The 16,801-nt window shown below is 40.0% G+C and overlaps 1 protein-coding gene across 1 annotated transcript in view; it reads left to right on the forward strand.

Moving 5' to 3' along the window:
* The window catches only part of sema6ba (sema domain, transmembrane domain (TM), and cytoplasmic domain, (semaphorin) 6Ba), a 224,719-nt gene that overhangs the window by 12,831 nt on the left and 195,087 nt on the right, over positions 1-16,801 (forward strand). Inside the window, exon 2 of the mRNA XM_060906139.1 lies at positions 8,376-8,498. Coding sequence (XP_060762122.1) covers positions 8,393-8,498 — 106 coding nt within the window. The 5' untranslated portion in view covers positions 8,376-8,392. The remainder of the gene's footprint in view (positions 1-8,375; positions 8,499-16,801) is intronic.

The following is a 16,801-nucleotide window of genomic DNA, read 5'->3' on the forward strand; positions in this document are numbered from 1 at the left end:
CATTTTTCCCATTTTGCTTTTGAAACAGAACAAAGGATAATAAGAAAGAAATATCTTCTTCCATAAACTCTAATGTCTCTCTCTTTGTTGCTCGTAATTAAGTCTAAGTCAATTTAGCATGATTTACTGGTACAACCATATTTAGTTACAGTATCACCAAAGCATCACTCAAATGATAGTGAATACAGCATGAACGCAAATATTTCCCCTAAAATATCAAAGGCAAAATGAAATGACCATTGCAAAAATCTCAGAGCCAATTTATCTACAGTGTCTTGCAAAAGTGTTCATCCCCCTTGGTGTTTATCCTGTTTTGTCGCATTATACTGTTTAGCTGGAATTAAAATGGATTTCTGGAGGGTTAGCACCATTTGATTTACACAACATGCCTACTGCTTTAAAGGTGAAACTTGTTTTATTGTGACACAAACAATAATTAAGATAAAAACAAAACAGAACTCTGGGGTGTGCATAGGTATTCACCCCCCGAAGTCAATACTTTGTAGAGCCACCTTTTGCTGCAATTACAGCTCCAAGTCTCTTGGGGTTTGTCTCTATTAGCTTAGCACATCTAGCCACTGGGATTTTTGCCCATTCCTCAAGGCAAAACTGCTCCAACTCCTTCAGGTTAGATGGGTTGCGTTGGTGTACAGCAATCTTCAAGTTATGCCACAGATTCTCAATTGGATTGAGGTCTGGGCTTTGACGAGGCCATTCCAAGACATTTAAATGTTTCCCTTTAAACCACTCCAGTGTCGCTTTAGCAGTATGTTTAGGGTCATTGTCCTGCTGGAACGTGAACCTTCATCCCAGTCTCAAACCTCTGGCCAACTCAAACAGGTTGTCCTCTAGAATTGCCCTGTATTTAGTGCCATCCATCATTCCTTCAGTCCTGACCAGCTTTCCTGTCCTTGCAGATGAAAAATATCCCCACAGCATGATGCTGCCACCACCATGCTTCACTGTAGGAATGGTGTTCTCAGGGTGATGGGTTTGCGCCACACATGGCATTTCCCATGATGGCCAAAAAGATCAATTTTAGTCTCATTTAACCAAAGAATCTTCTTCCATGTGTTTGGGGAGTCTGCCACATGCTGTTGTGCAAACTCCAAATATGTTTTCTTAAGCAATGGGTTTTTATCTAGCCACTCTTCCATAAAGCCCCACTCTGTGGACCGTATGGCTTAAAGTGGTCCTATGGACAGATACTCCCATCTCTTTTGTGGATCTTTGCAGCTCCTTCAGTGTTATCTTTGGTGTCTTTGTTGCATCTCTGATTTAATGCCCTTCTTGTCCGGTCTGTGAGTTTTGGTGGGCGGCCTTCTCTTGTCAGGTTTGTAGTGGTGACATATTCTTTTTATTTTGCTATAATGGATTTAATGGTACTCTGTGGGATATTCAAAGTTTTGGATATTTTTTATAACCCAACCCTGATCTATACTTCTCCACAACTTTGTCTCTGACCTGTTTGGAGGCTCCTTGGTTTTCATGTTGCTTGCTTAGTAGTGTTGCAGAGTCAGGGTCCTTCCAGAAAAGGTTGATTTATACAGACATCATGTGACCGATCATATGACACTTTGATTGCACACAGGTGGATCTTAATCAACTAATTATGTGACTTATGAAGTGAATTGGTTGGACCAGCTCTTATTTAGGGGTTTTATACGAAAGGGGGTGAATACCTATGCACACTCCAGATTTCTGTTTTTTCATCTTAATTCTTGTTTGTGTCACAATAAAACAACAATGTGCACCTTTAAAGTGGTCGGCATGTTGTGTAAATCAAATGGTGCTAACCCTCCAAAAATCCATTTTAATTCCAGCTTGTAATGCAACAAAACATGACAAACACCAAGGGGGATGAATACTTTTGCAAGACACTGTATACTGTGTGTTTTATATATCTACTAAGCGTTTTACTGGGAAATATGCCACTCGTATCCGGGACATTGAGAACTACAACTGTGACATTTTTCAATATCCTCACTCGTGAGGAAATCGATGAATTGTTTTGAAAAATTTGGGTACTTTTTGTTTGTGAATGTGTCCTATAGAAAAGAAAATCACACATTGGCTTGAAATATGAAGTTTATCTTCTCGTATTGAAAAACTCATATTTTTGAAATGAAATACATGACGGATCTGAGTGACATATTTAAATAATATTGGCTGGTGTTGAGTGGTATATCAGCTATATTCCATTCAGATAGCATGATACTGAACAAGTCAAAGACAAGTTCAGTATCATGCTAGCTGAATAGAATACACTACCGTTCAAAAGTTTGGGGTCACCCAGACAATTTTGTGTTTTCCATGAAAAGTCACACTTTTATTTACCACCATAAGTTGTAAAATGAAAAGAAAATATAGTCAAGACATTTTTCTGGCCATTTTGAGCATGTAATCGACCCCACAAATGTGATGCTCCAGAAACTCAATCTGCTCAAAGGAAGGTCAGTTTTATAGCTTCTCTAAAGAGCTCAACTGTTTTCAGCTGTGCTAACATGATTGTACAAGGGTTTTCTAATCATCCATTAGCCTTCTGAGGCAATGAGCAAACACATTGTACCATTAGAACACTGGAGTGAGAGTTGCTGGAAATGGGCCTCTATACACCTATGGAGATATTGCACCAAAAACCACACATTTGCAGCTAGAATCATACATGTCAACCTTTGGTCAATCAGACCTGTATAACCAACCTCCAAAATCCGTATTTCCCTTATAAAATCCGTATAAGATGCAAATTAAAATAATTTACCTAAAATTTGAATGATAATTAACAATGATATATCCAAGTTACTTTTTATTCAATATTAATAACAATAAACCTTCGGAATGAATACAAAGCTCCAATGTTTGACAAAAACACAGTGTCACTCTAATGTTCTGAATTGTACTCCATGACAGCTTTTTTTAGCACTCCGCACCAATACCTCACGAGGCTGCATGTCACAGCAAGTGTCTGTGTTGATCTTGCCGGAGTGCCCATTCAGAATCTTTTCAGTCGCTACTGAAAGTCGCTCAGGTGGAAATACGTGTTTCAAACAAAATGTTACTTCACGGTTGGCGGGATTCTCGCAATGCGGTGTGCGCATGATCAAAAGTGGAACAAAGTCTCGCTACCACAAGATAACGCACTGGCTGTCAGTGCTGTCTGTGGTGTACAGTACGTTTGTAAATGTTATGCGCTCTTTTATCATCGTGGGAATTGATTATAGCTCTAAATAAATATTGAAGTTTTTTTAAAGAATCCGTATAACTTTATTTGTACGCCCGTATACTACGTTTATTGAATCAAATCCTTATAAAATACGGACATTCCGTATAGGTTGACATGTATGTAGAATAGTCATTTACCACATTAGCAATGCATAGAGTGGATTTCTGATTAGTTTAAAGTGATCTTCATTGAAAAGAACAGTGCTTTTCTTTCAAAAATAAGGTCATTTCAAAGTGACCCCAAACTTTGGAACGGTAGTGTATATCTGATAGAGCACAAAAAAACCCCATTATTATTATTATTATTATTATTATTATTATACACTCTCTTCATATCAGCATTCTCAAAGGCCAACACTAGCTTACGCTAGCTCGGTGCTGTTAATGTGGCAGTGCAGTTATCTTCCAGCCAGTGTTCATCAATAGTGTTGGCGAAGGCCAACGCTAGTGCAGTCAAACCAGTGCTATTGAGAGCTCCTAGCACAGGCTAATGACCGCGAAACTAGGATTTCTGTCTCCAGACCCTTCTTCCACGCACACTCACTACAGTATTTTTCACTCATACTTAAGTATTCATATCCCTTTGTAATTTACTGAGTTACTGTTAACATCATCAACAACTCCACACAACAGAGCAACCTGGCAGCCAAAATTCTCTCAAAATCTTACATATTTAACAAAGCAAACCTGGCAGCCATGATTGTTTCCAAATTGTCAGTCGCTAGCTAGTGTGGAAGTTTTATGTCTCTGACTTGTGACGTCATGTTGTCTTGACAACGTGCAATATTGTAACAATATTGTACGCTCATTCTCCATTGGATAGAGTGATGTAATACACACAGGATAAGCGATATGCTAACAATATTGCATGCTATCAAACCAAATGGATGAAACCTGCTAGAAGGGAACAGAATACATGTTTTATTCCATGGAAAAAGGTGTCCTGTATGTATAATAATTCCTGATATTTCACTCCAGTGACGGTACTCCCAGTGTTTTCCTGCTGAGTACTGTAGATGCGCATTGACAAAATGGTGAACCGGTTCAAAATTAATATTCTTTTGATTAACTTGCGTAGTTTTTTTGTTGATGTGTCCATATAATATAAAGAACATTACAGAGTTGTGCAAAGATATGAAGTTTATCTTCTCATGTTGAAAAATATTCGCGGCGCTTACTCGTGATACATTCACCATTCGAAGATAAACTTCATATCTTCACACGACCGTGTAATATCCTCTATATATACACAGCACTGTGTAAAAGTCTTAGGCACCTTATTTTTTTCATCCAAACTTTGTTATAGATTTCTATTTTATGATTTCTACATTATCGAGTCAGTACAAAAACATTTTAGAGTCCAAATGCTCATTTTCCAGCACAAAATTAAACATTATAGAAAAAAATGTCTGTATCTGAGCAGCATATTACATAAGAGAGCACTTTTCAGATGAAAAAAGAAAGCATAATGAAGGCTACTGGGTTTTGGTGCAAAATGAAGAAGCGAGTGTGACAGTCAAAGTGTGCAGAAGAACTGGGGCTGGTTCTGTAAGATGCTCAGTAAAACCTACAGCTCATTTCCTTATAAAACTGCACTCACTGTACCTCAGACTACTATATATTTTTTTCAAGCACAGGGTCGTCTCACACCAAATATTGACTTTGTTTCATTTATTATCGCTTACTGATTACTGTTTATAGTATTTTTTAAATGTTGAAACATTTCATTTCATTATTTTTAAGCTGTTTTTGGTCTCCAGCATTTCTTTCCATGTGCCTAAGACTTTTGTGCGGGACTGTATATGTATGGGGGCGGCACGGTGGTGTAGTGGTTAGCGCTGTCGCCTCACAGCAAGAAGGTCCGGGTTCGAGCCCCGTGGCCGGCGAGGGCCTTTCTGTGTGGAGTTTGCATGTTCTCCCCGTGTCCGCGTGGGTTTCCTCCGGGTGCTCCGGTTTCCCCCACAGTCCAAAGACATGCAGGTTAGGTTAACTGGTGACTCTAAATTGACCGTAGGTGTGAATGTGAGTGTGAATGGTTGTCTGTGTCTATGTGTCAGCCCTGTGATGACCTGGCGACTTGTCCAGGGTGTACCCCGCCTTTCGCCCGTAGTCAGCTGGGATAGGCTCCAGCTTGCCTGCGACCCTGTAGAAGGATAAAGCGGCTAGAGATAATGAGATGAGATGTATATGTATGTTTCACAAAACTTTTGAAAAGATAAAAAATGCAGTGAAAAACTTCAACTCTGTCTCAGCAGCAGAGGTACACTCTCTTATTCCAGGATCACACTCAAAGAATTCAAACTGATTTGACACAGTTTTGGCGTGGCTGACAAATTTCCAGCATCGAGTCTGAATATGAATGGCGGGGATGCCAAACGGGCCTAAGAGTGTGACATAATCGAAGAACAGCGATATGGCATCTGGGACACCTCATAAAACCCTGATGAAAAAGTATACCATGTCAGAATTTTTTTGTATTTTCTTGCCTAGTTTGACAACTCCTACAATTTGTTCCTTGATAGCCACGATTGACAGTTTCTTGACTGATGACACGCAAGGACATGAATGATAATTGGTTGGGGTCAAACTTGTGTCGCCAGTTTCTCAACCAGTACACAGTAAGAATTTATGGCACTATGATTTGTCTAATATGACATGGTGACCATTGTGAAAGATGATAAGATAATATCATATCATGTCTGATCCCAGCATTAGGTTCCTTTTTATTTATTTATTTTAAAATATGGCCTGTCTTTATGGCCAGACTATGATCAGTGACTGTCATTTTAATTCTGTATTTTGTCTCAGTCGCTGTTTTCAGAAAAAAACTTCTCCAGCAGACTACGGGAGGATAGCAAAGTATTTGGCTTTATTCTCATGCTTGTTTTACAGTATTTGTGTTTGGGTTAGATCTATTACGTTGTGTATCAGGCTGGTCCTGACGCGTATATTAGTGTGTTAGCACTCACATTTTTTCCTAGCAGGGCGGGGTTGCCGTTTTTTTTTTTTACTTTTCCAGCTACACAAAGTGCTGGACTTTATGACATACAGTATTACGAGTTATGCATGCTTCATCACACAATGTGCAACAATATTCTTAGAACCAAACACTAATTTTTGTGCAGAACAAAAAAGAACGAACAGACACGTTTTAGTTTTCTGCTCAGGTTGGGTATGAATTCAAGTCATTTTTACTGTGCTGAGAAAGTCCTTATAACTATTAGGAACACCTATAGACCTGCTGTTTTATGCAGTTATCTCATCAGCCAATCCCTTCACAGCAGCACAATGCATAAAATCATGCAGATACAAATCAAGACCATCAGCTAATGTTCACTTTGAACATCAGAATGGGAAAAATTGCGATCTCAAAGTGTGACTTTCTTTCACTGTAGCGTGGGTGTTGGTTTGAGCCAGATGGACTGGTTTGAGTATTTCAGAAACTGCTGATCTCCTGGGGTTTTCACACACAAAAGTCTCTAGAGTTTACACAGAATGGTGCGAAAAACAAAAAACATCAAGTGAGCGACAGTTCTTTGGGTGGAAACAAACACTTTGTTGATAAGAGACGTCAGAGGAAAATGGCCAGATTAGTTTGAGCTGCCAAGAAGGATATAGTAACTCACAGCAACTCTTTACAACCGTGGTGAGCAGAAAAGCATCTCAGCATGCAACAGTAGAAGAACACATTGGGTTCCACTCCTGCCAGCCAAGAACAGGAAACTTAGAATCAAGAACAAGTTCCTATTAAAGTGGCCAGTCAGTGTATATCAACAATAACAACAACAGGGTTGAAAATAATTATTTTTAATTTTGTTCATCAAACAGTAACATTTTAATCCAGGAACTTTTCAATGATATGAAACAATCCATTACAACAATTTATGATAGTATCCTTCAAGTAATGGATCTTAATTGTAGTTGTTTGAGTGGATTCCATCAGATTCCTGTTGGTTTCTACTAGGGATTTTCTGTGTACTGGAGGGCGGCACGGTGGTGTAGTGGTTAGCGCTGCCGCCTCACAGCAAGAAGGTCCGGGTTCGAGCCCCGTGGCCGGCGAGGGCCTTTCTGTGCGGAGTTTGCATGTTCTCCCCGTGTCCGCGTGGGTTTCCTCTGGGTGCTCCGGTTTCCCCCACAGTCCAAAGACATGCAGGTTAGGTTAACTGGTGACTCTAAATTGACCGTAGGTGTGATTGTGAGTGTGAATGGTTGTCTGTGTCTATGTGTCAGCCCTGTGATGACCTGGCGACTTGTCCAGGGTGTACCCCGCCTTTCGCCCGTAGTCAGCTGGGATAGGCTCCAGCTTGCCTGCGACCCTGTAAAAGGATAAAGCGGCTAGAGATAATGAGATGAGATGAGATTCTCTGGGCACTGTACCCATAAACAGCAGAGCGCTGTAGAGCATTCTTTTATGGATAGATAATTACCATATTAATAATGTTAGGTAAGCCATTAGGAACCATTACAGACCATCAAACTCCAATAGGAACCAACAGAAATCTTTGATTTTTATTTATTTAATTATTTTTTTTTTAGTGATTTTCCAGCAGGTTGTTCAAATTGTTGAAGAAAATCATCTAGAATCCCAGCGTCAGTTGATTCCTGTTTGGATCAGTCATTGCTTTTGAATAGACAGTTGGAAAATTCTCAAAGATCTGGCCATTAGTTAACAATGTATGGCTCTTATTTATTTATTTATTTATTTATTTATTTATTTATAGCATTAGTGAGAGTTTATCTTGAGCTCAGGTTGATATCTGCATTACTGTTTTGTGTGTACTCCCCATGTCTGTGTGGGTTTTCTGGTTTCCCTCCAAATCCTAAAACATGCTGGTAGGTGGATTCCAACGTTGATGTTGAATGAATGAATAATGACTGAGTGTCTGGCCAACTGAGCAGAAGTTTGGTTTGTGGCCCACACATCTCCATCATATAGAAAAACTGCATCTATAACCGATCCATATCTCAGACAGATTGTAATTAAAAAGTGAATGCGCTTCTTTTGCTTAATGTAATTAAGGATATTAAGAATAAAATAGTCCCAAGTTCGTATGGCTAGACATGGACTACGCTACATTAAACACCATACAGTAGTGAGTGTGTCTGGATGAATACTTTACTAACATTACTGTCCATCTTCCTGTCCCCAACAGTTCTGGTCACCGCTATCATGACAACCCACACGTCCTTCCTCCTGATTCTCCTGGCTGTTCTTCGATTGGCTGGCTGTTCATTTCCAGATGAACCAGGTCCTTTAATCTCCACCCCTGCTGAGGGTAAGTCCCTCCTCCACCTCCACCATCCACAATTTCCACCCTACCAATTACAGCAGCTGAAGGGTGACATTTGGACAGGGCCCTGCGGGAATTCGACTGTGACCAGGAAAGAAAAATCTCATGGGATGACGAAGAACTGGAGAATGAGCTCATACAAGCCAGAAGGATAGGATTTTTACACTTGTCAGGCAGGAATGGGCAAGAACAAAAATAATTATCGAAAGATATTTTTAGAATTTCAAAATATAATCCGTGGCACGGTGGTGTAGTGGTTAGCACTGTCGCCTCACATCAAGAAGGTCCTGGGTTCAAGCCCAGTGGCTGACGAGGGCCTTTCTGTGTGAAGTTTGCATGTTCTCCCCGTGTCTGCGTGGGTTTCCTCCGGTTTCTCCCACAGTCCAAAGACATGCAGGTTAGGCTAATTGGTGACTCCAAGTTGACCGTAGGTGTGAATGGTTGTTTCTGTCTGTGTTATCCCTGCGATGACTTCGCAACTTGTCCAGGGTGTACCCTGCCTCTCACCCATAGTCAGCTGGGATAGGCTCCAGCTTGCCCACGACCCTGTACAGGATAAGCAACTACAGATAATGGATGGATGGAAAATGTAATTAAAAATATTGTGATTTATTGATATGATTGCAATGTTTTGCACCCCGAGTGTGAAAACACAGGGTAATGGATTTGTTTATTAGATGAGCAGCAGCATTTTCGTAGTCCGGTCGCTATTAGCATTATTTTTGTTTCATAATTAAAATTCTTGTCTGTTTTTATGCACAATAATGATGGAATGTTTTTGTCAGCCCTCCTCCTGAAAATTCAGGACAGCTTATTCCAGTAATCTAGGTCATCAGAAACATTGGGATATCATCACGACATGCTTTTTATTAGATTTTGGCTATTCTTTTCTCCTTTTCCTTATTAAAGTAATTCTTCTGTATTTTTCAACAAAATCTCATGCTACTGCATCTGCAGACTGTGTGCAATTACTACACATGAAATATTTTTTCAGACTGAGAAAATAACAGAAAACCTGTTTACTTGAGACTCATTTATAGTTCTTCAGTTCTTTAAAGTACTTCTTTAGTACTTTAGTGTAAGGCATTTTAAATTAAATTTAAATGTGTATAATTTGCCTTTTCTGTTAAGGGACTACTTTTTCAGAGATGAGCATTTGTGATTATGTTTTAGAAACATAGCTGGGTGGCTCTGATCAAGCATGACCACCATTAAACCATAAAGTGTAAAGAACCATCATTAGGCTTTACTTTAATTCTGTAAAACTAAATAAGAATAGCTTTATCTCATTTCTGTCTCATGTTAAAAAGGTTAGTAATTGTAGTTCCATGACCTCGGGGTAGAACCAGGACAGTGATGATTACTTGAACACCTTTTTAAGTTCTCACGAGGTCCACACCAGTTCTGAAGGAACCCTGGTAGTTACCTGGGGTTTGTAGAAGCAGAGTTACATACCCAACTAGAATTCTGTTTCAGCCGTCCTAACTGATACGTGTGGAGAGAATCTCTTGGATAATGGTGTGATGACATCCACCACCCAATGAGCCAGTCTTTGCCCCTGCATAGTGAAGCATAGACCTCTGTGTCTTTCCTCAATGACAGATGAACAGTTGGTTGTCTGCCATCCAGTTGAAATAGTACCAAAGGGCATGTATGGGGCACAGCGAGGAACACACTACAGGTACTCTTTCATGACTTCTACAAGGTCACTCGACTGATTTACAAAGTCATATGACCTTAGGTAGGAATCTGGAATTCAACCACAAGGTCACCCCAGATTCATCTGGCCACCAACACAACACACACATGGCAAACTTATCTCCAGAATCAGAGGTGATCCCTTGCAATTAGGGCAGTTTTCAGACACTTGCTTCAGTTCAGCATCTTTCATAGGCTTAAAAGAAGAGGCCTTAAGGGACTGCAGCACAAGGAAAAAGTTGCGGAAAGGGTACCCACAGCGAAAAATAAACATATGCTAGAAATACTGCACATTTTGTACAAATGTCAAGTCAAGTTTATTTGTATGGCACTTTGAACAATAGACATTGTCGCAAAGCAGCTTTACAGAATTTTAATGATTTTAGGTGTTTATTTTAAGAAAATTTACCTTTTGATTATCACAGCTTTTGTTTGGTCCTTCTCAAAGGTCAAATGAAAGGTTTTGTCAGTTTTTTTGAGCTTTTTGGCAGATATTTATGCCAAGAATTCCAACCATTCAACAAAAACTCGAGAAGGCAGCGAAGACAACGTTGGCATCTTTTGAGCAATCCACTCGGTTTGCAATTACAAAAGTCCCATGTGGGAATAAATCAGCTCCTTTGGGGGATAATTGAGCCCTTTCGAGGGATTATTTGAGAGTCTTTACACTACACTTGTGAAACAAAATGTGCTCATTAGTACTAAATAATGCTTCTAAGACAATTCATGAACAAGTGCGTTCTTGCTATTTTGAAAATAGATCTAGTTCACAGCACTGTATTTTGAACAAAACGCAGTAAACAAAATTGGTAACCAAAATACTACAAGCCCTGATGCTGCTCACAGCTTGGTGATGCTTGCAAGAGATGAGGCGAGTTTAATTGATAACATGTATATATGCTACATTTACTGCATGGACATTGTATCAGAAAACAATTTTATTTATAAGCAGTAGCCACATGTACCCATAAGGTACCTTTTTTTTGTGTGATCCATTGCCGACAACTGAGAAATGTAAACGACTTGCTAAACAGTGGCTACATGACTTGGGAACAGAACATACTTTAGAAACACTCTCCTTTGGCACAAATTCTGTTGTTTGCGAGGACCATTTTGAGCCTGATTGCTTTGAAATGAAACTACAGCCCGAGCTCTTGGGCTACGCAGGTCACGTTAGAATCAAACCCAATGCTAAAACATTATTTAGCAAACCAGCTACAGTACCTTACAAAATGGATGAATAAAAATCAATACTAAAACCCACGGCTTGAAATATAACAATCAGAATGCAAAGACATTGACATCAAAGACCTACCCTTCTTGAGCAAAACCATTAAAAAACACTCCTGTTGTAAAAACCTCGGACATCTCAACAACTCTGCCAACCTGGTGGAAGATAAATACAATGACAAACTTTGATATGACACCTTGCAAACACACTCCAGTCTGGTCAAATCCAAACTTCTTGGTCAATAAAACTCTAATAAAATCTCAAATCTGGAAACAAAAAGAATCTCCCATCTTCATTACATCTTTGGTAACAACACGCTCCTCAGCTTTGAAGAATTGAGCCAGAGGTATGGCATTGTTTGAGATCGGTTTCTACTATCCATACAAATAAAAAATGTACTAAAACCAAAAATGAATATTGCTTTTAATAATCAACAACCTTCTTTACTCAAAAAAATTGATGACTGGATCTGACTCTAAGAAACAGGTCTCAAAAATATATCAACTGCTATCTACTATAGATCCAACCATTGCCATACCCAAAAATAAATGGGAAGATGACTTATCCATCTCTACTGGTGCCAACTTCTGGGAACAAATCTGCTCTAACACTTTTTCACAATGACCTCATCTACAAATCTACAATTAATACAATACAACATATTAGACAGGACACATCTCACTCAACATAAAATACAAACATAAAAGCATAAAGTGGGCTTCAATACTGACATGTGTTCTCACTGCTCACTTAATACCACAGACACCAATACCCAAGCCACATGGCACTGTCAAATGGTTCATCAATTCTGGGAATGCATCACCCACATCATATCTTTGGTTCTGGACTGTACCATCCCACTATCTCCAAAGCTCTGCCTGCTTGGAGATCTAACAACTCTTGACCCACGATATAAAACTAATTTTGAGTTATGAGCCACCCTTGCTGTCACTAAGAAAGCAGTACTCATGAACTAGAAAACTAGACATAAACTCAGTACGTCATTATGGATTCAATTAATTACAGAACACACACTACAGTGGTGCTTGAAAGTTTGTGAACCCTTTAGAATTTTCTATATTTCTGCATAAATATGACCGAAAACAACATCAGATTTTCACACAAGTCATAAAAGTAGATAAAGAGAACCCAGTTAAACAAATGAGATAAAAATATTATACTTGGCCATTTATTTATTGAGGAAAATGATCCAATATTACATATCTGTGAGTGGCAGAAGTATGTGAACCTTTGCTTTCAGTATCTGGTGTGACCCCCTTGTGCAGCAATAACTGCGAGTAAATGTTTCTGGTAACTGTTGATCAGTCCTGCAAACTGGCTTGGAGGAATTTTAGCCCATTCCTCCGTACAGAACAGCTTCAACTCTGGGACGTTGGTGGGTTTCCTCACATGAACTGCTTGCTTCAGGTCCTTCTACAACATTTCGATTGGATTAAGGTCAGGACTTTGACTTGGCCATTCCAAAACATTTAATTTTATTCTTCTTTAACCATTCTTTGGTAGAACGACTTGTGTGCTTAGGGTCGTTGTCTTGCTGCATGACCCACCTTCTCTTGAGATTCAGTTCATGGACAGATGTCCTGACATTTTCCTTTAGAATTTGCTGGTATAATTCAGAATTCATTGTTCCATCAATGATGGCAAGCCGTCCTGGCCCAGATGCAGCAAAACAGGCCCAAGCCATGATACTACCACCCCCATGTTTCACAGATGGGATAAGGTTCTTATGCTGGAATGCAGTGTTTTCCTTTCTCCAAACATAACGCTTCTCATTGAAACCAAAAAGTTCTATTTTGGTCTCATCCGTCCACAAAACATTTTTCCAATAGCCTTCTGGCTTGTCCATGTGATTTTTAGCAAACTGCAGACGAGCAGCAATGTTCTTTTTGGAGAGCAGTGGCTTTCTCCTTTCAACCCTGCCATGCACACCATTGTTGTTCAGTGTTCTCCTGATAGTGGACTTATGAACATTAACATTAGCCAATGTGAGAGAGGCCTTCAGTTGCTTAGAAGTTACCCTGGGGTCCTTTGTGACCTTGCCGACTATTAGACGCCTTGCTCTTGGAGTGATCTTTGTTGGTCGACCACTTCTGGGGAGGGTAACAATGGTCTTGAATTGTGGATTGGTGGAGTCCAAACTCTTTAGAGATGGTTTTGTAACCTTTTTCAGCCTGATGAACATCAACAACGCTTTTTCTAGGGTCCTCAGAAATCTCCTTTGTTCGTGCCATGATACACTTCCACAAACATGTGTTGTAAAGATCAGACTTTGATAGATCCCTGTTCTTTAAATAAAACAGGGTGCCCACTCACACCTGATTGTCATCCCACTGATTGAAAACACCTGACTCTAATTTCACCTTCAATTTAACTGTTAGTCCTAGAGGTTCATATACTTTTGCCACTCACAGGTATGTAATATTGGATCATTTTCCTCAATAAATAAATGACCAAGTATAATATTTTTGTCTCATTTGTTTAACTGGGTTCTCTTTATCTACTTTAAGGACTTGTGTGAAAATCTGATGTTGTTTTCGGTCATATTTATGCAGAAATATAGAAAATTCCAAAGGGTTCACAAACTTTCAAGCACCACTGTATATGAAAAAATAACAGGTTCTTGAGCAATCCAAATGCTCTGACAAACCTGGAAACCAATTATTTCCTTTCTAAATTTGCCTGTGAGCTAACACCACTCCTACATACTCATGCTCCCAATAAGTGTAAAATGTGTTAATAAAAAAATCCCATCCATCCATCCATCCATTATCTGTAACCGCTTATCTTGTGCAGGATCGTGGGCAAACTGGAGCCTATCCCAGCTGACTATGGGTGAGAGATGGGGTACACCCTGGACAAGTCGCCAGGTTATCACAGGGCTAACACATAGAGACAAACAACCATTCACACTCACATTCACACCTACGGTCAATTTAGAGTCACCAATTAGCCTAACCTGCATGTCTTTGGACTGTGGGGGAAACCGGACCACTCGGAGGAAACCCACGCAGACACGGGGAGAACATGCAAACTCCACACAGAAAGGCCCTCGTCAGCCACTGGGCTCGAAGCCAGAACCTTCTTGCTGTGAGGTGACAGTGCTAACCACTACACCACCGTGCCGCCCATAAATAATCCCATGTTATTTAAAAAAAAAAGCAAATTAAAAATAAGTGCTGGAAAAAAACTATCTATCTTATGTAAATAAAGATACAAATTTCACTGTCCGGTGGTCAGCTGTTTATGAGATATGTTGCCTTGCACTTACAATCAGGTTCCCTACGGTTGCAAAAGCTATCAAAAATCAGGTCGATGCATTATCATATTCTCTTTAGTATGGAGCTTTGCTCCACTCTGCTATAAACTCACACTGGGCTTTGAGCTGTCATAAGCTTATATTTAGATCAAATAAACCATTGTGGTACATTGCATGTCTACACCTGTATTCACACACGTAATAAATAGGCTTTATAGCTAGTATGGACACACACGTACACACAAACACGTGCACACACTAAGTTTTGATATATAATAGGCTGCTTACCGATTTGCGAATTCTCCATCTGGTGCTGGCCCTCTCACATGCATGGCTGTCCTGGTCTGTATATAGTCCATTTCCAATGCAGGCTTGTGTATGGCATACATTTCCAAGCTGCGTTTATCCGTGAAACAATTCAATGACTGTGTCTGTATTATATCACATAAAAGTCCATGCTCTTTACAACAAACACATTCAACATCTGTTTTTTGCTTGGCACACTTTCCAAATCAGCACTAGATAGTTGCCAAACCCTTTTTCCTGCCTTCCTGACTTTGCACTTGCAAAACCCCGCTGATTTTCATCATTAGAATCATCTGATGATTCGCTGCTGAAATCATTTACCAGATGTGGATGGTCCTTTTTCCAAGGTTCATGCAGATATCTGGTTTCTCCATTGTCCGCAGTGACTTGAACTAATTTTTATCTGACTAAATCCAGACCAGGGGCGGCACGGTGATGTAGTGGTTAGCGCTGTTGCCTCACAGCAAGAAGGTCTGGGTTCGAGCCCCGTGGCCGGCGAGGGCCTTTCTGTGTGGAGTTTGCATGTTCTCCCCGTGTCTGCGTGGGTTTCCTCTGGGTGCTCCGGTTTCCCCCACAGTCCAAAGACATGCAGGTTAGGTTAACTGGTGACTCTAAATTGACCATGAGTGTGAATGGTTGTTTGTGTCTATGTGTCAGCCCTGTGATGACCTGGCGACTTGTCCAGGGTGTACCCCGCCTTTCGCCCGTAGTCAGCTGGGATAGGCTCCAGCTTGCCTGCGACCCTGTAGAACAGGATAAAGTGGCTAGAGATAATGAGATGAGATGAGAGAAATCCAGACCAACAAGTATGTTTACATCAGCTACACTTAACTTTCGGTATGTGGCTATCAATGACTTGATGTCACATCCTGGGTATCATATCGGTTGCCCATGCGCAAAAAGCTTGATGCGCTTTTGGACTCTTAGACACTTATGATAGCTAATCCTGTGGCTGCACTTGTGTGCATTATTATAATTAGGGCTTGTACTATTGATATCGATCATGGTTAAATGCTGTACTGGTACCCTTTAAGTTTATAAAGACTTGAATACTAGGGGCTCTTGCCTTCAGGACTGCTTCCTTGATGGTTTGGTTGCAGTTCTTAATTGTTGATTAATGCTAAAGAGCCTAACCCACAGGTAAAGGTGACCTTATTGAGGATGACATTGATTTTAGACAGCAAATCTGTTCAGGGAAGAAGCGTTGAGAGTGTTCCAAGCAAAAGCTGTAGTAAAAACCTAGGTGTTGCCAGTCATTATGGGGCTACAAGCTGGAATCTGTGGCCTACGTCCTAAATTCTTTACAACTTGAATCAACAAAATGAAACCTGTAGTAGATCATGATGACTGAAAATTGTGGGTCAGTGCATCCTATCCCATTAGGCTATCCAGGTCTGCCAAACAGAACCACAATTGACAAGGCTATCAATATTATCAAGGGAAGACTGACTCAAAGCTATAGATACCATTAGCATTTTATGAAAAAAGATGATAGTAATGTATAAAAATCTATGCACCAAGGTAGAAGACAAAAAAAGGAGGCTGTTTTCACCTTTAGAGAAGTAAACCTGTAGCTCTGTAGTCACAAGAGAATAGCTCCATATGGTGTACATGTGCTCTAACGACAAAGGAAAGATGGTGATATGACAGCAGTATTTATTGTAAATACTGCATCATGGAGCACCATGTAACTTTGTTGGAAGATCTTGGAATGCATGTGTACACTCACACAAGAAGTAGTATCCTGCCCAGGGTGGTTGAAATGTGATGAAATTA

Source organism: Neoarius graeffei, chromosome 23 (assembly GCF_027579695.1).
Source record: "Neoarius graeffei isolate fNeoGra1 chromosome 23, fNeoGra1.pri, whole genome shotgun sequence".
NCBI lineage: Eukaryota > Metazoa > Chordata > Actinopteri > Siluriformes > Ariidae > Neoarius > Neoarius graeffei.